Source organism: Ixodes scapularis, unplaced genomic scaffold (genome assembly GCF_016920785.2).
Source record: "Ixodes scapularis isolate PalLabHiFi unplaced genomic scaffold, ASM1692078v2 PGA_scaffold0__279_contigs__length_252992795, whole genome shotgun sequence".
Lineage (NCBI taxonomy): Eukaryota > Metazoa > Arthropoda > Arachnida > Ixodida > Ixodidae > Ixodes > Ixodes scapularis.
This window is the reverse complement of record NW_024609835.1, coordinates 240355212-240373398: the sequence shown is the minus strand read 5'-3', so window position 1 is coordinate 240373398 and position 18187 is coordinate 240355212. Positions and strand designations below refer to the sequence as shown.

At 46.5% G+C, this 18187-nt stretch overlaps 2 protein-coding genes across 5 annotated transcripts in view; both read left to right on the top strand.

The window, feature by feature from the left end:
* LOC8043368 (talin-2) overlaps positions 1–4582 on the top strand; it is a 292667-nt gene extending 288085 nt beyond the window's left edge. For all 4 annotated transcript variants that reach the window (XM_040206599.3, XM_029972690.3, XM_029972691.4 and 1 more), the window contains exons 53-55: positions 586–648; positions 2473–2613; positions 3396–4582. In XM_040206599.3, the coding sequence (XP_040062533.1) occupies positions 586–648; positions 2473–2613; positions 3396–3677 (486 nt within the window). In that variant the 3' untranslated portion in view covers positions 3678–4582. The remainder of the gene's footprint in view (positions 1–585; positions 649–2472; positions 2614–3395) is intronic.
* A 7684-nt stretch (positions 4583–12266) lies between these two features.
* LOC115313705 lies at positions 12267–18187 on the top strand. The gene is made up of 7 exons (XM_029972709.4): positions 12267–12279; positions 14640–14827; positions 15370–15758; positions 15845–16051; positions 16153–16612; positions 17315–17490; positions 17554–18187. The coding sequence occupies exons 2-7, from the start codon at positions 14654–14656 to the stop codon at positions 18011–18013; spliced, it is 1866 nt and encodes a 621-aa protein (XP_029828569.2). The 5' UTR covers positions 12267–12279; positions 14640–14653; the 3' UTR covers positions 18014–18187.

Genomic DNA, 18187 nt, shown 5'->3' with positions numbered 1-18187 from the left:
GAACAAGGCCCTTTTGTCTACTTTCCTGCAAAATACACATACAGCCAATCGTTGCGTTCTGCACAAAAAACACAGTGAATAACGAGGTCAGGAACATAATTCTCCATAAAATTCTATCTGAGCAGATAGAATTTTCGTTTGAAGACATTATCTCTGTCTCGTAATTCGCTGCCATTTTTCTGCCGATCGCGGTGATTCCTATCCACGTGTTCCGCGATAAAGCAGATTCACAGGCTTTATTCATAAACAGCGCAGCTATTACTCGAGCAAATATGGTAGATGCCATCGTAACAAGGAACAGTTGCAAGATAGTATAATGCATAAAGGCTTCAAATATTTTTTGGTCATGAATTCTACCAAGTTTTATTATTTATGCCTGTTTGTACGATTCGTATTTGAAAGTTTTCGTGGCATTGCACAGCCTAATCAATTACGGCGGAAACTTATATATGCCTCGGAGCCACCGTGTGGTCTCACCGCGGTGGCAGAATTGCACTTGCACATCATACCTGATTGTTGCCGATGATGCAATGTTTCTGCGAGTTCGATGTTTCCCCTAATTCAAGCGCATCCCTTCTTTTTCAGCTGGGTGAACGACCGCTGTACACCTCGGATGATGGCCAGTGGTCCGAGGGACTGGTGTCGGCGGTGAGTTGGCACGGTCTTTTCCGGTGTGACAGCACTTCATCCACTAAGCAAAAAATAATCCGAAATGCTCGTCGATATGTCTGGCCCGAAAAATTATTGGCACTTGACTTAATCGAGTGGCAATGTGCCGATGGCAAACGTGGACGACCTTCGTGCCACAAAATGAACAGTCCCGAGGAGTATGAAAAAAGCTTATTTAGCAATTGATTGAGTAAATCTGAGCACATTTTTAGGCAATTGGGCATTGTGGCGCTGCATGGGACGATTTTATCGCTCAAAGTAGTTTTGGATCTTCGTGTCAAATTCTTTATGTACTAGCATTTCATGGCATCTCAGTTCTACAAGTATGAATTGATAAGGAATTAATTTGTATTCAATTAAGGCTTTTTTTTATTTCTGCGATGACTAAGGGTCATTGCTGACGACTTCGTGATGATGGCATACAGACGAATATTTCAGAAAAAGGGTTTGTTGATGAAACTGCGACATGTGTGCACCCTGAACGACGACGGCGGGTGCAATCAAGGCCTTTGTGCCTTGAAGGTGCCACATTGAGGTAACAGAAACAGACTAATGTGACATATTGTCCAAAAATGGGAAGCTTCCAAAATGGTTTCGTTATTTAAAACTGCAGCCACCCGTCCGTGACAAGCAACGGATCGGTAACATCTCGTCCCCTAAACCTATGAGGGGTCTTGAGGCGACAGAGATTTTCCATCTATGGGCTGCCTCAGTCGTCTATTCTTGGCGTTCTAGAACAATTGCAGCCATTTTGTCTCGAGTCGGATAACAGAACTTGATGGTAGTGTGCCGCTCTCCGCTAGGCTCTGTTAAAAAATATGCGTGAACAAATTAAATCCTGAGCTGGATTAGGTCATCCCCCGGGGGAAGTGGGCTGTCCAGGGGAGATAGGCAGGTATGCCACCATTTAACTGTTTTTCAGTTTGTGTCTTTTTTTGTTAGAGGACAGTAAAGGTTGGTTCTCACATTTGCATTTGAGCGTTTTCTCTTGTGCCAACCGCTTACAACGAGCAAACAGATTGGCGCCATCCCTGGAACACTTTCAATCCGCTTAGCTATGTGTTTTTATCATTTTTTACGCATCGTTCTCGCACCGCAGGCTCTAAACAGTTTTGACAAAGTTATAACTAAGGTTTCATGTTCTCGGTATTTACCGACATACCCCGAAAATTAACTCCCAAGCCCGTTTTGTTTCGTCAAAATGGGGGGAAAATTGAGGCTGTCCTTGAACAAGGGAAACTTGAGCATTGCGGAAAGAAATCTTTATCAGCAGCTTTGTTTTGCATTGACTTGGAACACAGCCTGCACTGAAGCGTTTTCGAGTCTGCTTCTTTCTTTGGGAATTGCATTCCTCGTGTCGTTTTCCTCTCTTATCGGTAGCGGGACGATTTGCGAGTGTTCAGGTAATGTTCCCCAGAGGTTGAAAAATCCTGCGACCGTGTCCCATTCTCTTTATTGGAGGTCCCGATAAGTGCCAGTGTTTTGCTCAACACCAATAATAGACACCAGAGAACATTGAATCTTTGGGAAGAAATAATTTCCCAAAAAACACCCCCGATTCCACAGCAAAGATTAACCCTTCATACTTTCGTACTCAAACACAAATGTGTGCACTGTCCTTGACCCTAAAAATGATGCACTTGACTTCTAATCCCATCGGTACAGAACGTTCGAGGCGTTTGCAGCCGCGAAAGGTAGGTATTTGCAATGAGCGAGCTCCCGTCAGCTACCGCAGCAGAGTCATAAGTTGGTGCACTTCTGTCAAAGACGGCACCTCGAGGGTGGGCCCGCTTTATCATGCAGGCTCGCCTGGTGGCAGCGGCCACTCACAGCCTGGTGGAGTCTGCCAACTGGCTGGTGCAGGGCCAGGCTTCGGAGGAGAAGCTCATCTCCTCTGCCAAGCAGGTGGCCAGCTCCACCGCCCAGCTGCTGGTGGCCTGCAAGGTGAGCTTTGCCTGGCAGCTCCCCTTTATGTACGTCTGTCTCTGCCCCGGGGATGCCCAAGAGAAGCTTCTCGGGCGCCCCAGAAATGTCCCTTCGGTGCCTCGTCGAAAACCCGATTAGAGGAACACGGGGTACATCGTACAGACATTGTAGGAACAGCATTTCTACCAATTGTCACTGTTGCAGCGACTTGCCCGTGACCTGTCTGTAGCATGCCTGTGGCTTTTTTCACCTTAGGGTAGAACAGCAGGAACAAATGCAGTGGGTTCCTGTTTTCGGAGGTTTATTGAAAACGGGCAAACCTGAGTGAAACTATCTAAGTGGCTCTAACTTGTTTGCGTTTTTGAGAAGTTTCTCAGGAACACTGACGACAATCGGGAGGCTTTTTTTTTAAAGTTGTACCGCATAAACGCAAGTAAGGGCCACACTTTTTTTTCGAATTTCCGGGCTAACTTTTTAGTTGCTGCCCATATATTGATGAAAACAAAATAGTTTTGGATGGCCATAAAAGAAATTGATCTACTTGTGATTGCAAGCAGTGGTTTGAGCGCCTTTACTTTGGTCTTGATCGTTGTAACCTGAGGTATCCTCGGCGCTCGAGTCTGACCGGCGTCAAGAGTGGCCAGAGTTGCTCTTTCGATCCGTCCAGTAGGCCCCTTTTCCGTGTTCGCGTCAGCCATTTATTTCCACTTCGGATGCCTGGGTAGAATAGCACACACCAGTCAGAGCTACGTTGCAGAGGCCGTAGGATCAACTGACAGAAGCCCCCGTATGCACTGCAGGTAAAGGCAGAGCCCGACTCAAGCTCGATGCGAGGCCTCCAGGTGGCAGGCAACGCAGTGAAGCAGGCCACAGACCACCTGGTGCGGGCGGCCCAGCAGTCCATCGAGCAGGAGCAGGAGTTCCGGCTGGTGGTAAACCGCCGCATGGTGGGCGGCATCGCCCAGGAGATCGTGGCCCGCGAGGAAATTCTGCGCAAAGAGCGCGAGCTCGAGGAGGCCCGGGAGAAGCTGGCCCAGCTGCGCAGGGCCAAGTACGGCAGCCAGCCACAGGACTCGCTTTGAGGCCCTGCTGCCGCCCCGGGGGGGCACCCACGCATTTACTCCGCCCGCGGAGACCCTTTTGTAACGCGGCCGTTGGTGCAATAGCCTCGCCGAACCCCGGCAGAGAGCCCTCTCGTCGCAACGTGCAAAAGCGACATATCCCGTACAATGAGGCCATGGTGCCGGATCTTCTAGGTCGCCTACCGGAGAGCGGAGTGCAGATGGGACACGAGCGCTGCGTCGATGTTTGGATGGGACAGTGGGGTGCCTACCAACTTCCGGGGATTGTCGGGGAACTTTAAAGCATCTAAAAATGTTGTGGAAATCGTCAGAAAGTCGGTTAAGTCGGGGGCAAATGACCCACGTGGGCGACGCAGTGACAGGCAACCAAGTGGGAGAGTGCAAGGTGCGGTAGCGTGGACGGCCGTCGCGCCGAGCGACGATTGCACAACTCGATTCACCGGATTAAACGGGAATAGCTCGAATGGGTGTCGCAACCTCGTCCTCCACGTCTTCTTCTCTGGATTGGTCGAGGCAGTTAATGGAAATATTTGACGAAAATGTTGAAAAGTCAAGAAATTTGAGGGAAGCGATTTGTTAGACAGCCTGAATCAGCAGTGACACGAGCCCCAGCGGTGCACCAACGCAGTACCCACGTCCAATATGTCCCCCACACTCGTGTCCGGTGGGTGACGTAGAGAACCTGGCACTGCACCTCGTCGCCCGGGAGGTGTCTGCTCGACGTCGCGGCGGGAGGAGCCGGCCGGGGCGGCTAAGTGCGCCGCGGTTGTCCCAATCAAGTGCCTTGTAGAGTTTTAGCGGCAGAGCCTGGTTCTTCTGCGGAACCGACTAACAAATTGCGGTGAGATGCTTCCAATGTGTTTGCTTTGACAATAAACTCTATCAAAGTTAGCCTTCCAACTTAAGTGGGTCCCAGGTGCCATTCCCTCTTCTTTGCCACGTGGCCTCAAATGGCCGTGTGTTCTTCGGAGGCAGAGACGCCTCCTTTGACTCGAGTTCCAAGTGGTACACGCAGTGGGGCCACCACCATCACCGGCAACATTTCTCAACGGTGGACGCAGCAACTAAAACCAGCATTGGTATTTTCTTTTTTTTTTAAAGGCAGTTAAAACTTTGCACTCTAATATACAGTAAAACCTCGTTATAACAAACTAATGGATATAACAAAGCGATCATAATTCCCCTTGCTTACTACTAATGGGAAGAAATGGACATTGGCTATAACAAACTAATGGTTATAACGAAATAATTACGAACGCTCCTTCAACTTTGTTATAACGAGGTTTTACTGTAGTGTGCAAAGTTTATTTGAAGACAAAAAATGAAAAACATTTACAAATCTCTAATGCGAAATTAGAGCTGAGCTCTTGAGGTATTCTGATTTTAGAATGTATGCTAAACATACATTATATATATATACCGTAATATCCCGAGTCATCGCCCACCCCCCTACCGCCGGAAATTCGTTAAAAAAGTGGGGTGGGCCATGTCTCGGTGGGTGAGCACAAACACTTGAAAAAAAAAGCGGAAAAAACCGCCTATTTTTCTCTGCGTATCTAGCGCTGATGCACAAGAGATACATCAAACTCAAAACTCGATTTAGTTTCATTGTTTTATAGAAAAAGTGCTCACGAAAGAATATTTTACTGTAGCGAAGTCCGTTGCTTGCATACGCGCTAGAAACACCGCCGATCTGCATATAGCGCGAACGTTTGTTCCGTGAAAGAATGTCACCATTATGTTCTCCTAGTTAAAGAAAAGTCTACAAGAAAATAGAAAAACCGACCAGGCGCAACGAGCGAGCGAGCGAGCGAGCGAGCGGACTAAAGAAGCGACCAAGAGCAATGCTGGGAAAGCGGGAAAGCCGGCGGTCGCGTTGGCAAATACTTTGGCGTCGGGCCAAGTCGGGCGCCTTGTCAATTGCAAGCTCTTGCGCAACTTGTTTGGTGCGTACATACGTGCGTCCGTGCACGGCGGGCTATCAATGCACGGTTGGGACACTCTGCAAACGTCTGTGTAGGACGTTCCAGCAAAGCTTTATTTACGCTTTGGCTTTGCCTAAAATATTGCACAACCGCGGTCGCGACGGGCGGGAAGAAGGAGCGGGTTCGCGGTGACCTTACTTCGGCGGAGACAGACTTTGACCTAACACTCCGCGGTTACGTTAACGAACTCTTATTTTGTTATCTCCATCGTTTTCTTTTCGCACGGATACACGACCACTTTGGGGTCGCTCACGGAGGAAATGCGTAAACAAAAAGAAGTGTCTTTCCCTCCTTCGTTTTACTTTGTTACGGACGTCCTCCAACTGTAGGGTCCGCGACCGCGTCATTCGGGTAGGATGAGTGTTCGCGGATCCCAGAGTCCGCGCTGGGGTATTTGAAGGGGTGGGCGATGACTCGGTGTTTTTTCGGAAATCGATATTGGCCCAAAAAACGGGGTGGGCGATGGCTCGGGGATGGGCGATGACTCGGGATATTACGGTATATATATATATATATATATATATAGATAGATAGATAGATAGATAGATAGATCACTCTCCTCACTGGTCCTGCACCTTCCTCCTCTTCAGTGTCCTCTTCTTTCTTCATACCCTCATTATTTTTTGTTCTGTGCTGCTAAAGTTTACAATCTAGGATGAAGAAGGACGGCACTCGCACATGATAAGCGGAACTAACAACTGGTTTATTTTCCTTCCCAGCAAGTGTGAATGAAAGGAAACATTGAAAAGGTAAGAGGGTCGGAACAAAAAATGATGAAAAACCAACTAGCCCAAACCCAAGCTTTATTTCTTTCCTACCCTCTTGCATATCATCCCCTTCTCTTCCATACCCTCCCCTTCTCTGTACCCTTACCTCCTTCTACATACCCTCTCCATCTGCTCCATACCCTCTCCTCCTCCTCCATACTGTCCCATCCTCCCAAACTCCCCCCTCAATTTAGCTGGAAAATTGATGTCACGTGACCTTGACACTAATTCAATTTTCCCACCAAATTTGGCGGGGAAAATGACATTGCATGACTTTGCGTCGTGTCACCTATGAACAAATTCAGTTTCTCCACTAGATTTAACGAGAAAATTGATGTCGCGTGACCTCAATACCAATTCTATTCTCCGCCAAATCTAGCGGGGAAACTGAATTGGTGTGTAGGTCTGTGATGTCTCATGATGCAACACTACGAATATGGTTTCCTTGCTAAATTTAGTGGTAAAACTGTCGTTGCATGACCCCAGCACCAATTCGGTTTCCCCACTAACTTTAGCGGGGAACTGTGACGTCCGATAATGCAACGTGCACGGTTATGGCGACACCAATGCCGCGCAAGACGAAAACAAAGCTGCACTTTAAAAAGCTAGCCCCTTTGCCAACTCGTGTGGCAAAGGCGGTGTACAGAGTGTTATGTGTTAGTGTGGACAAATAGTAATGGAAACCTTTATTTCACTTTTTTACAGCGTAGCTGTTAAAGACTAGTTTCCCCAGTATCGTGTCTGCGGGCAAATAAGTGTTGACGCAAAACTCTGGACAGCTACCGCCATCTATGAGCGATGGCGGCAACCGGACAACTGGCTTACCGGTTGTCTGGTGGCCGCCGTCGCTCATGGGGGGTGGCAACCTTTCTAGTTTCTCCACTCTGGTTTTCACCAGTGTGGTAAGGCTGAATTTCTCTAGACATCGTCCTAGAAGTCGTCCTTGAGGTCGTCCTAGACGTCGTCCTCTTGGCATTATGCCAGACGTCCTAAAAATAGCAGCTTCGCTAGTCCTCCCATCTTTACGTGAAGTGAAAGGACTCTACAAGTTTTTGCATTGAAAAATGCTGCGGCAAAAGGTTGTGGACAAATTGTGTACAGACGTGGCGACTGAATGGTCCGCAGCAGCCCTCTGTCGCGCAAGGTAAGCACGCGAGTGCTCTGTGGACATCTTGTGGGTGCCATCTTCCACGGTTGCGGTGTAAATGCGACTTTCCCCGAGCCTGTTCGAGTGTGAAACGCAGTAGAAGGAGCGTGTGGAACATGGAATGATTTAAACGTCTTTCCAATTTTATTTCGGTTCCGATTTGAATGCGCGGGTAGTCTGGCATCGGGTAAATATATGGTAATTGTTTTTGTAAAAGGACATAGTTCTTTGTTTGTACCTGTACAAAGACCCACACTAGTTGCATGTCTATATTTGGTATGTGCTCTGCGGGTCCATATTACATGACCGAATGACATTTTAGCGAACGACATTTGAGCGAATCGACATTTTAGCGAATAACGGGGGCGCGCGTTAACCCAACCGCCGCGCTGCGCTTTACGCCGCTTCGCGGCGGCAGCCTGCGGCGGCTCATTACAAAAATGTGAACCCACTTGGCCCACCCGAAAACGCCGCTTGGCGGCGTCCGACTATTCGCTAAAGTGTCGTTCGGCGAAACGTGGGCGTTCGCTAAAACGTCATTCCATCAAGTGAGTGCCTCCTGCAAAGACCATTGAAAAAGCCCCAGAATTTGAGTGGGAGAGGCGCTAGAAATAGGTGCTGTATTTCGAGAGATTGGCAAACTTGTAAGCATTTTCCGGGTTCTAAAGATGAGCAGGAGCCTACTTAGACACTGTGTACCTTTGTTTTGGCCACACTCCTTGAAAATGGTAGTGAATTCTACTGTGTAAAATGGGCACACTCCTGTGACTGCACCATAGGAGTGAGCACCAAAGCCAAGTGTTCTCAAGATTTTAAAATTAACTATTGTCCATCTCCAGACACAAGGAGGGGTTGCTACACATCGCGCCGAGTAGGGTGCACTACGTTGTCCCTGGGGGTAGACCTCGGTATGTATTTCATGCCCAGAAACAGCTGTAGCCTAGAGACATGCATGGTACACGCACAAGGAGAAAAAATAATGAGCAAACGAAACAATTGGCGCTAGTATACCCGAGTAGTTGGGGCTCTACAAAAGGGCACTCGCACTGAAAAGTATACCTAGAGTAGCAGTTGGCACATGGAAACGATACTCATTTTGTAAGATAAGTGAAATTGGCTCGGAGTATTGCATGCAAAATGTTCTAAGATCACTACTGTTTACATGAGGGACAGATAAAGACGGCAGGGGAGCACCACCAGTACTTTACTCTAGCTGTCATGTACAGTTTTATATAACTTGGAGGGAAAAACTGTGCTGTAAACTACTTTATTTGTAGGCATTTTGTACATTTTGTAGGCATGCGCAAGTAGTGGATATTGAGATTGAAGTGAATAGTTGTTTTGGCCGAATAGTTTAAGATCAAATAGTTTCTCCAAGCCTTTCACTACTGTTGCACCATGCTTTGACGAAAATCCAGGTGAATTCATAAAAGTTGTTTCCAAGCTTCTACTTGTCCATATCTAAGCTAAATATTTTTAATCTAACTTTATGGAGTCTGTTGCTTCACTGATGCCTACATTTAGATAGCAAGTAAATGATGGATTTGACGTAAAATTAAACCTATCGAGGTGCTAAAGTACACTTAATAAAAGGCATTTATAAATATTCTTGCTGTATGCAAGTATCCTTCAATTTCGATTTTGAAAAGAAATGACAAAGGTGATGAATGTAGGTTGTCAGGGCATCTCTGCATACTCTCGCATTATAGCCAGTTTAATTTTGAAAATCTTCCTGTAATGCAAATATCAACATTCAGAAATTGTTTTTTAATTGCACCAGGTACACGCGTACGCGTGTACTAGCTATCCCGCTTTAAAAAGTGTGCTTTTCTAAGCGCGCGACTGTGATACTCATACTTTTTAAGTGTTAATCGTGCCAGGAGCCCCGTTGAGTGCGCTTCTCGATGAACACCAGTGTACCGCGGGGAAGCAACACGCACGGAGCTCGCTTTTGCAGGTGTTACTTCTCCGCATTACACCGGTGCTCAGTGAGAAGCGCGCTCAACGGGGCTAACCTGTCGTGATCAACACTTCGAAACGTTTGAATATCGCAGGAAACTACTGTTCGAATATTCGCACAACCTTAGCATTTCGTGAAGTGTGGCATTCGAAAATATTTTCAAGGGAAAACATTTGGTGATGCGGGGGATATACAGGGTCATCGATATATAAATTGTGACTTTTTCCAACTTTTGTCTCTCAACATTACAGTCAAGCTAACCGGCCGTATAGCACTTCTGCGGCAATGTGATTCAGCAGCGGACAATCGCATAATAAACAATTCGAGACTTGCTCAAAAATGAGCAGGGAATACGTTTGGAAGGTGGCAATACTTTAATTGCTTCCCGCTGGAAAGTCGCCTAAGCAAATCATTGAATGGTATGGCTACAGGAAGACACAAATTTTCAGCATTACCAAGACGTTCAGATAATCTGTCAGCCAGGAAATCATTACGGCAGGCCGAGCAGAGCACAGAAAATGGTAGATATTCATTTTATCTTTGCCTCTGTGCGTTTTCCTGAATGTGGTGAATTTTCCATTTTTATCCCAACAACCCTGTATGTTACGAAATTGGGGCGCACATATTTGCGTAATTAATGTTTTGCGAAATTCACAAAAAATAGCTTGTTTACAGTATGCCCATAAGGTACGTGATCACGTTTAAATGCCCGCCACCAGCCAGAGAAAAGGATAGCGCTAGGGTGCTGGCCCACAGATCAAATGAATAAACACCAAAAAACATCCACCAATTTTTCTCAATAATAAACACCGGAAAATACACACCTCCGCGTCGCAAGATCCCCAGGTGGTCGACATTGATCCTCAGTTTCTTGCCGAGCCATGCCAGATGCAGGGGTGGATCCAGAACTCCGTTTTGGGGGGGGGGGGGGGGGGGGGGGGCAGAAAATTTGTAAAGATACTGTTCTCCCATTGGGGGTTTCGTGTGCACCGGGGGGTCCACCCATGTCAAATTGCCCTCCGAGAGGGGAGAGGGGGGAGTTGACTTTGTTTGGGGGGGGGGGGGGGGGGGGCGGCCGCCCTCGTCCCCCCCCCACCCCCCCCCCCCCCCCCTTGGATCCGGCCGCCCCCGGCCAGATGCAGTTAGTTTGTTTGGCACATGAAACCCCTCTCAAATGTACCTATTTTGCTGCTGGCTCTGACTGTACGTCCAGAGTTCGCTGCTTCAGGTGCCAAGTATTCAGTCACAGGTTAGCGGGTATTTTATGCTTTTATGCTTAGACCAGAGCATTGGACAAATGTCTGCAAAACAGCCTAGATGTACAAACTGTGCTGAACCCAGTGTTGTACGGAACGGCGTTCCAAGGAACGGCGTTCCTGGAACGCGTTCCTTTTAGGAGGAACGAAGAAACGCCGCCGTTCCATTTTTTATCGGTGGAACTGGACATACTTGGGTAGTAATTCAATTACAGTAATTAAATTACTGTAATTTAATTACTTTTCCTGGTAATTTGTAATTGCAATAATTACTTTTGGCTAAAAGGAATTGTAATTGTAATTTAATTACTTTCTAGCGTTAGTAATTGCTAAATTTCAGGCACAATTACAATTACTTATGCAAGATTTTGTGGCGGCGGCGCTTTTCCCCCCTGGCCACGGAGACGACAGCACAGCCAAAGCGACAGGGGAGAGAGCGTCTCCCAACCTGCTAAAAAAATGGAAAAGAGGGATGGGAAAGAGAGGCTGGGATAGAACGGAATGAAGGATTTTGTAGACTGTAAAACGATTTAATGAAGAATTTGAGAAATAATTTGATAAATGGGGGCTAAATTCGCGTCCGTTTTCGTTCCTGTCGTAGTTGAATCTGACTCTTCGTCTCGTTTGCTTCCTGTTGCTCCTGCTTCTAGGGGTCTTTCTTATTTCTCATTCCCACACGGGGGCATCGGAGGTCGAAGTCGAGCTGGTTGGCTCCGATCACATCATTCGGTCGAGGCGGGGAGGTTCGAGGTTCTCCTTTCGCGTCTTCGCCGCTAGCATATTCGCTTACATATTTCAGTCAGGTTTGGAACTTTTTTGTTCATGAAATTATTCTCTTTTCTTTATGAGTTTTTCACGTCCTTCTCCTCTATCTCGTATGTTGATACCACTAACGACAAGTCGTGCTACTCTAACATCGAGGCGAAGAAGCAAAGAAGCAGCAGATCTCATTAACACGACTCACCCTGCCTTACTTCCAACTGTTCTTGCTACACTGCTCTTCCTTCTCCCAATCCTGGTCTACCTTTTTGTATAAATCTTCATTATTTAGTGTTCGCTCTACCTAACCCATTCAACCGTTTGTCAGCCTGATTGGACGAGATTCCAAAACTTACAAACCGCGGCTTTAGCTGTAGGGAGCTTGTTTTGGCATTTGTTGTTCGTTGAAGGCTTCTTTTTTTTATGGAGGGCTTGGCTTGCACTTTGTTTTTACACCTCTATCGTGACCCTCCACGCGTTGTCCTCTAGCTCGTCTTGGCCTGTGGAACCGTCCCGAGGCGCGCAGTGCTGCTTTGCATTGAGAAGCTGCAACAGTCTTATCTACAATGGAAAAGGAAAGGCTGCCGGGCCTTGTTGCGAAAAATGCTCTAAACAGATTAGCACCAATGTAAAAAACTATAATCGTGAGGAGCAAACTCTCCGCACCGTTTCTGAAAAGAAATTCAATAAACCGAAAGGCGACCTCCAATTTGCGGAAACACTTGCAGGTAGGCAACTTTCTTGTTACTTTGAATAATACTTACAGTTATAAAAATAATAATAATATTAATAGCTTGTCTATATCTTCCAGCTGAAACACGCTCAAGTAAATCGTGAAATCGAGGCGTCCAAGGGCCGGCCGCAGTTTTGGAATAATTCGCGGATTCTAATTTTCGCGACGCGGTGCGGTCGCGATATAGATTCCAATATGTTTAAATTTTTTTTCGCGAATTGTAGGCGATTCGCGAAATTCGCGAAAATAAAGTCGTTTGCAGTGTATCATGAATTTTTCGAGGTTGTTCTTGCCATGCTAAATTCAAATCGGTCTTCTTTATGAGACGCATAACATCGATACAACCATTGTTATCCTAATGATTAGCTACATGACGATCCTAAATTTATTATTTATCTCAGGAGCTTTTTGGGTGTTACCGTGCACTGAATTAACCCAGAATCCCTGGCAATAGAGTTGCTGCTATTGTGACACTAGTTTTGTGGAAGCGACCACAGTTCGCGTGCTACGGTTACCCGCATCCGGCATGTTACAAGTCCACAGACAGGGAGAGGCAGCGAATCATCGTGGCTGAAATGTTTTCGTAAGTTGTCGTGTCCTTTAAATGTTTGGCGTCGTTTACAAGCTTCTCTAATAAGCCATTTTTACGTGAGTTTTATGATACCAGTACTGTCGCATATTTGTTTCCTTGTATTATTTTTAAGTTTTTTTTTTTTTTTTTTTTGGTTTGACTTGGATATCATTTGCATAAGCTCTAAGGAGATTCACCTCGCACCTGTGAATTTTGTCGCCATTTTTTATGTTTTGAGAATATAAGAACGCAGGAGTTCATTACTCCAAACTATTAAGTGCCATTTAACAAATTTCATAAAAGGAAAGTACAATGCGTGACATTTATACAGCGGCCATATAACTCGTTTACAGTTATATGGCCCAATGTGGGGGGTAACTCTCAGAAATAAGTAATTGTAAAGTAATTGCATTACTTTTAAAAAGTAATTTGTAATTGCAATGAACTACTTTTGCGTAGTAGTAATTGCAATTGTAGTTAAACTACTTTTGGAGCTAAGTAATTGTAATTGTAATTAAGTTACATTTTGAAAGTAATTTACCCATGTATGGAACTGGAACGGGAACTCATTACATTTTTACTGGAACGGAAAAGGGAACGGCGTTCCTTTTTTTTTTGTCCAGTGGAGTACTTTTTTATTTTGTTCCTAAGGACGAAACTCTAAAAAATATTACTACAATATATTTACTATGAGCAGGATCGCGAGAATGTTTTTGTTACTTATTCTAGGCTTTATGTTGCGGCGTCCTCGCTCGGTAGCAGTCGGGTGCAGGCGAGCTACGACGAGCGCGAAAGGGTCGTCTAAAGGGCGGTATCTTTGTGCGCTCGAAACACAGGCGTGCGTTGACCCATGTCGCGAGCCCCCTCTCCTCTTTCTACCACCTAAACCAGGGGCAGCGTGTTTTAGTCAGAAAAGAAGCCGCCGCCATAGCATGTCTAGCTGTCGGCGGGGCGCGCAATGTGCCTCAAGAAAGGCCAATCGCGTTCACGCCGCTCCGCGGCGAGAATCTGCGGCGGCACATTAAAAGGTGACACGAGCGGTGCGGCTGACGACATTTGGCGGTAAACAACAGTTAGGTTTGGCGGCGAATACAAACCCAGCACCGCGTGGTGGAGCGTTAAAAGCGTCGGGCCATGCCAACAAACAAATCTTTTGAGGCGGCATCTCTGGACCGTGTGTTATCCAGAAAAAAAGACCCCGCCGTGGCATGTCTAGCTGTCGGCAAGGCGCGTATTTCTGAAATGCCTCAAAAAAGGCCAATCGCGTTCACGCCGCTACGCGGACGAACTCTCTTGCGGCACTTTACAAAGTGACACGAGCGGTGCGGCTGACGATATTTGGCGGGAAACACAGTTCGGTTTGGCGTACAATACAAACCCCAACACTGCGTGGTGGAGTGCTAAGCGTTGGGCCGCGTAAAGCCAGCAAGGAAATCTCTCGAGGCGGCATCTCTATGTAGCAGGCGGCATCTATGCACGCGCGAAACACGGGCGCGCGTTTACCCATGGCGCGAACCCCTCCCCCACCCTCCCTCTCTACCGCGTAAACTAGGGCACACTATCACCGCTATCACCGTGAACTAGGGGGAACGTGTGTTAGTCAGCAGTAGCTGTCGGCGAGCGCACATTTGTGACGTGCCTCAAAAAAGACCATTCGGGGATCCCGGATTCGCCCCCATTGTTTTACTCCACGAGGACGCAACTATACGCGCCCGGGAGTTGTGGCGAGGACGCGCATTCTTGGGAGTGCATCAACGGACCTCCTTCTGTCTCCTATGGTTAAGTGAAAACTGCCACAATGAGTGCTGACGTCCAAGTCGACTCTCCTTGGCCATGGCTGTCAACAATGTTCAAACCTGTCCAAGACAAGGGCAATGGCAACATAACATACCAATGCTTGACCTGTGCACCGTCAAGCAAGACGATCGGAGCATCTAAGACATCTGCTGCCAACTTAAAGAAACATGTCCAGGTAAGGTCCATTTATTTTTCTTTCATGCTCGGCAACTCTAGGGAGTTCTGCATTTCGTGACTAGGTTAATGGTTTGTTATTTTGCATTCATCTTACGTATCGTTCTCGCCAGTTCTAGATTTTCAAACGCGTAAGTACATTTTTAACGTTGCTCTTGCGAAAGGGGTGTTGCCTGGGCTGTGCAGACTTTCCTTTTCCTTTTAAAGCAGCAGGTTCTCCTGGACAACGTCAGTTGTTACCGATTCATGTATTTACCGTCAGATCTACTCAAATATGGGGGATCCGAAGCATGGAACAGAATATCCGTGCACCGAAAATTTTGCACGAAATGAGGAGATTGTGGTAACTTTGATGTGTCTGATTGAAACTTGCTGGTGCCGAGCTCTATTTAACCTTATGAATATTTCATTTCGCAAAAACCAATACATCATTAACCTTTTTTTTTTTTGTTCTGTGCGGTGCGTTATATTGGCCGGGGTTCAACAATACCCTGTCTAAGTAGAGCAGCCGTCTTGTAGCATCATTTCTTACTGTTTTTTCAGAGAGCTCATCTTCACAAGCTCGAGGAATATGAGAGCCTAATGAAAAGAGGGGGGCGGAAACGTCACGGCGAGGAGACATCATCGGCTAAAGAGCCTAAAAAACAGCCTCGCTTGGAGTTTTCCGGAAAGCAACCTGTCTCTCAACAGAAGCTGGACCAACTCGTCACGACGTTTGTTGTGGAGGGCCTGCACGCTTTCTCCATTGTCGAAGAAAATGCGTTTAAAGATCTTGTGGAAAGTCTCGCTCCAGGCAGGAAAACACTCTCTCGGCGAATGTTGACCGATCGGATTGACGCACGCTTTGAAGACATGAAGCAGAAGCTTTCGCTGGAATTGATCAGCGTGGATCACGTTGCTGTTTCTGCCGACCTTTGGTCAAGCTTTCATAGGTGTGTTTTATTTCCTAGTGTATTATCATTATTGGAGTGAGTGTATGACGTATATAATCTGTTTGCCTATTGATCTATTCTTACAGGAGCTTCATTGGCGTTGTTGCCTTGTGGTTGAATCCATGCACTCTTGAGAGAAAAACAGCTGCGCTCGCATTCCGGCGTGTAATCGGTCGCGCGACGTGCGACAAGCTGGCGGAGGTATTGTCTTCGGTGTTTGACGAGTACAACATCCAGGGCAAAGTAACCTCTGTTGTTACAGACAATGGGTCGAACTTCGTAAAGGCATTCAGGTAAATCTTTAAAAACTGATCGCTTGATAATAAAAAGTTATGCTAATCTTTACTTGGTACTAGTATACGGACTTCAACTTTTTTTTTTGTTTACATTTCAGGGTTTTCGGCGAAAATGAGACCAACGAAACACACGACGAATGTGAGGCGCGACCATCAGAACTCACAGACATTCTCGACGCATCTGACGAATTCGACTGTGTACTACCTCCGCACGTTAGGTGTGCAGCGCACACATTGAACTTGGTGGCGACTGTAGATGCCGCTGCTGCTGAGCTTGACGCCCAGTACTCTCGAATCGCGAAATCCGTGTTTAGAAAATGTGCAGCGCTGTGGAGCAAGCAGGGGCAATCGAACGTCGCAGCTGGCTTAGTCAAGAGTCATTGTGGTGTCTATCTCCAACGACCGAACACAACAAGATGGAACTCCCTTCACGACGCCATGGAACATCTCCTCAAGCTGCACGAGGAAGGGAAGGACCTGGACCGGCTTCTCTGCAACCTGAAACTGCAGGTATTCAATCGGCCAACAGAGTACAAGTTTATGGAAGAATACTGCAATGTAAGTGACGCATCTTTCATTGATCACCGATTTCAGAGGAACGTGTGTGATAAGTAAAACATATCGCTGGTATTGCAATTTATTCTTATTTTGATCACTTCTTATAAAATACACAGGCTAACCTACATATGCAGCTATCTTTGGATAGCAGCATCTACTTGCCTGTCTTTAGTACCTCTGAAAGTAGACGCTGAGAAACTTCACCTATTTATCAAGGCATCTGCATTAATTGCATCTTCCAACTCGATTTTCTAACCGAACGCTGATACACCGCTTGTTTATAAACTGTGCCCCGCGCGCGACCAAGCTAGATGACGTAGAAACTCCACTGCATATGTCTTCCTGTTCTTTTGTGCGAGGCGTTTTTTTTTTGTTTTTTTTAGTTTACGGTGCTAACATTAAACCAACAATAGCCATAAAGCATTGCGTTTCATAAAATGTCCTAGAACTTCGTTAATACTTTGTGCACCATGTCGTCACTGCATGGGATCATTGAAAAGAAAGTGGGAGCCCCCCGGAATACTCGATCGTGAACTTGCGGTTTTGGGGCTGAAAAAGCCTGCTTTCGAGCCGAAAGTGTATTGTCTAAGTAGTTGGTCGCGATATATTGCATCTTTGCTAATATTGGTATTTTGTTAGTTTTTTGTATGTTTTCCTTGAGTTTTGAAATAATGCATCCCTCCACTTTTCATCATGCAAAAGGTCATAAAGCCACTCTCCTGTGCGCTGGACGTCCTTCAGCGACAGGAGCACATGTTCATTGGTTATCTGCTTCCTACCCTGGCCATCCTTGAAAAACGAATAAAGTACGAGGCCATGAAAGGACTTGCATATTGCGGTTCCCTCGCAAATTCGGTTCTCACCGGCATTGAGAAGAGGTAAGCGAAACAGAATATGTGTTTCAAAATGTTGCCCGTCTAATTAATTGTCCGGAATCACAGGTTTGGACACTTGAAAGGAAAGAGAGATCTAGTGATCTCTAGTTGCTTAATTCCAAGGTTCAAGCTCTCGTGGATTGAAGATGGTTCTATGCGTGACCAAGCGTCCAACTACCTCAAGACAGAGCTAGCTTCGGTGACCTCAGGTGCCATGGCAGATGTTGCCGTCTCCTCAACACCAGAAGATTTTTTCTCGTTCGGGCAACAGACCCTTCAGCCCGAAGCACAAGACGAACTGTCGCGGTACCTGCTGGTGCCAGTCGACCACCCGCTGTCGCAGATGAAAAGCTTCGAGGGATTGCACCGCCTTTTCCTCAAGTACAACACGGCAGTGCCTTCAAGTGCTTCGGTGGAAAGGTTGTTTAGTGTTGCCAACGAAGTGCTGACAAACAAGCGGGCTCGTCTTGCGGACAGCAACATCCAAAAGCAACTCTTATTAAGTTCCAACAAGGAACTTTGTTAGATTGAAACGTAGAAGGTTCTAAAACGCTCGTGCAACGTGGGGTAACCCTCTAACAAAGAATTATAAAATTGACCCCGCTACTATTTCCCGGCTGATAGTACATTTGGCTCGTCTGAATCGCCTACCAGAAACATGAATATGGCAAAACGCTGGAATTTTTAAAGATGAATAAAT

Coding starts and splice junctions, on each gene's coding strand:
- LOC115313705 (XM_029972709.4), top strand. CDS start 14,654: ATGAGTGCTGACGTCCAAGTCGACTCTCCTTGGCCATGGCTGTCAACA. Junction 14,828..15,369: donor ACTTAAAGAAACATGTCCAG/GTAAGGTCCATT, acceptor CTGTTTTTTCAG/AGAGCTCATCTTCACAAGCT. Junction 17,491..17,553: donor CTCACCGGCATTGAGAAGAG/GTAAGCGAAACA, acceptor CCGGAATCACAG/GTTTGGACACTTGAAAGGAA.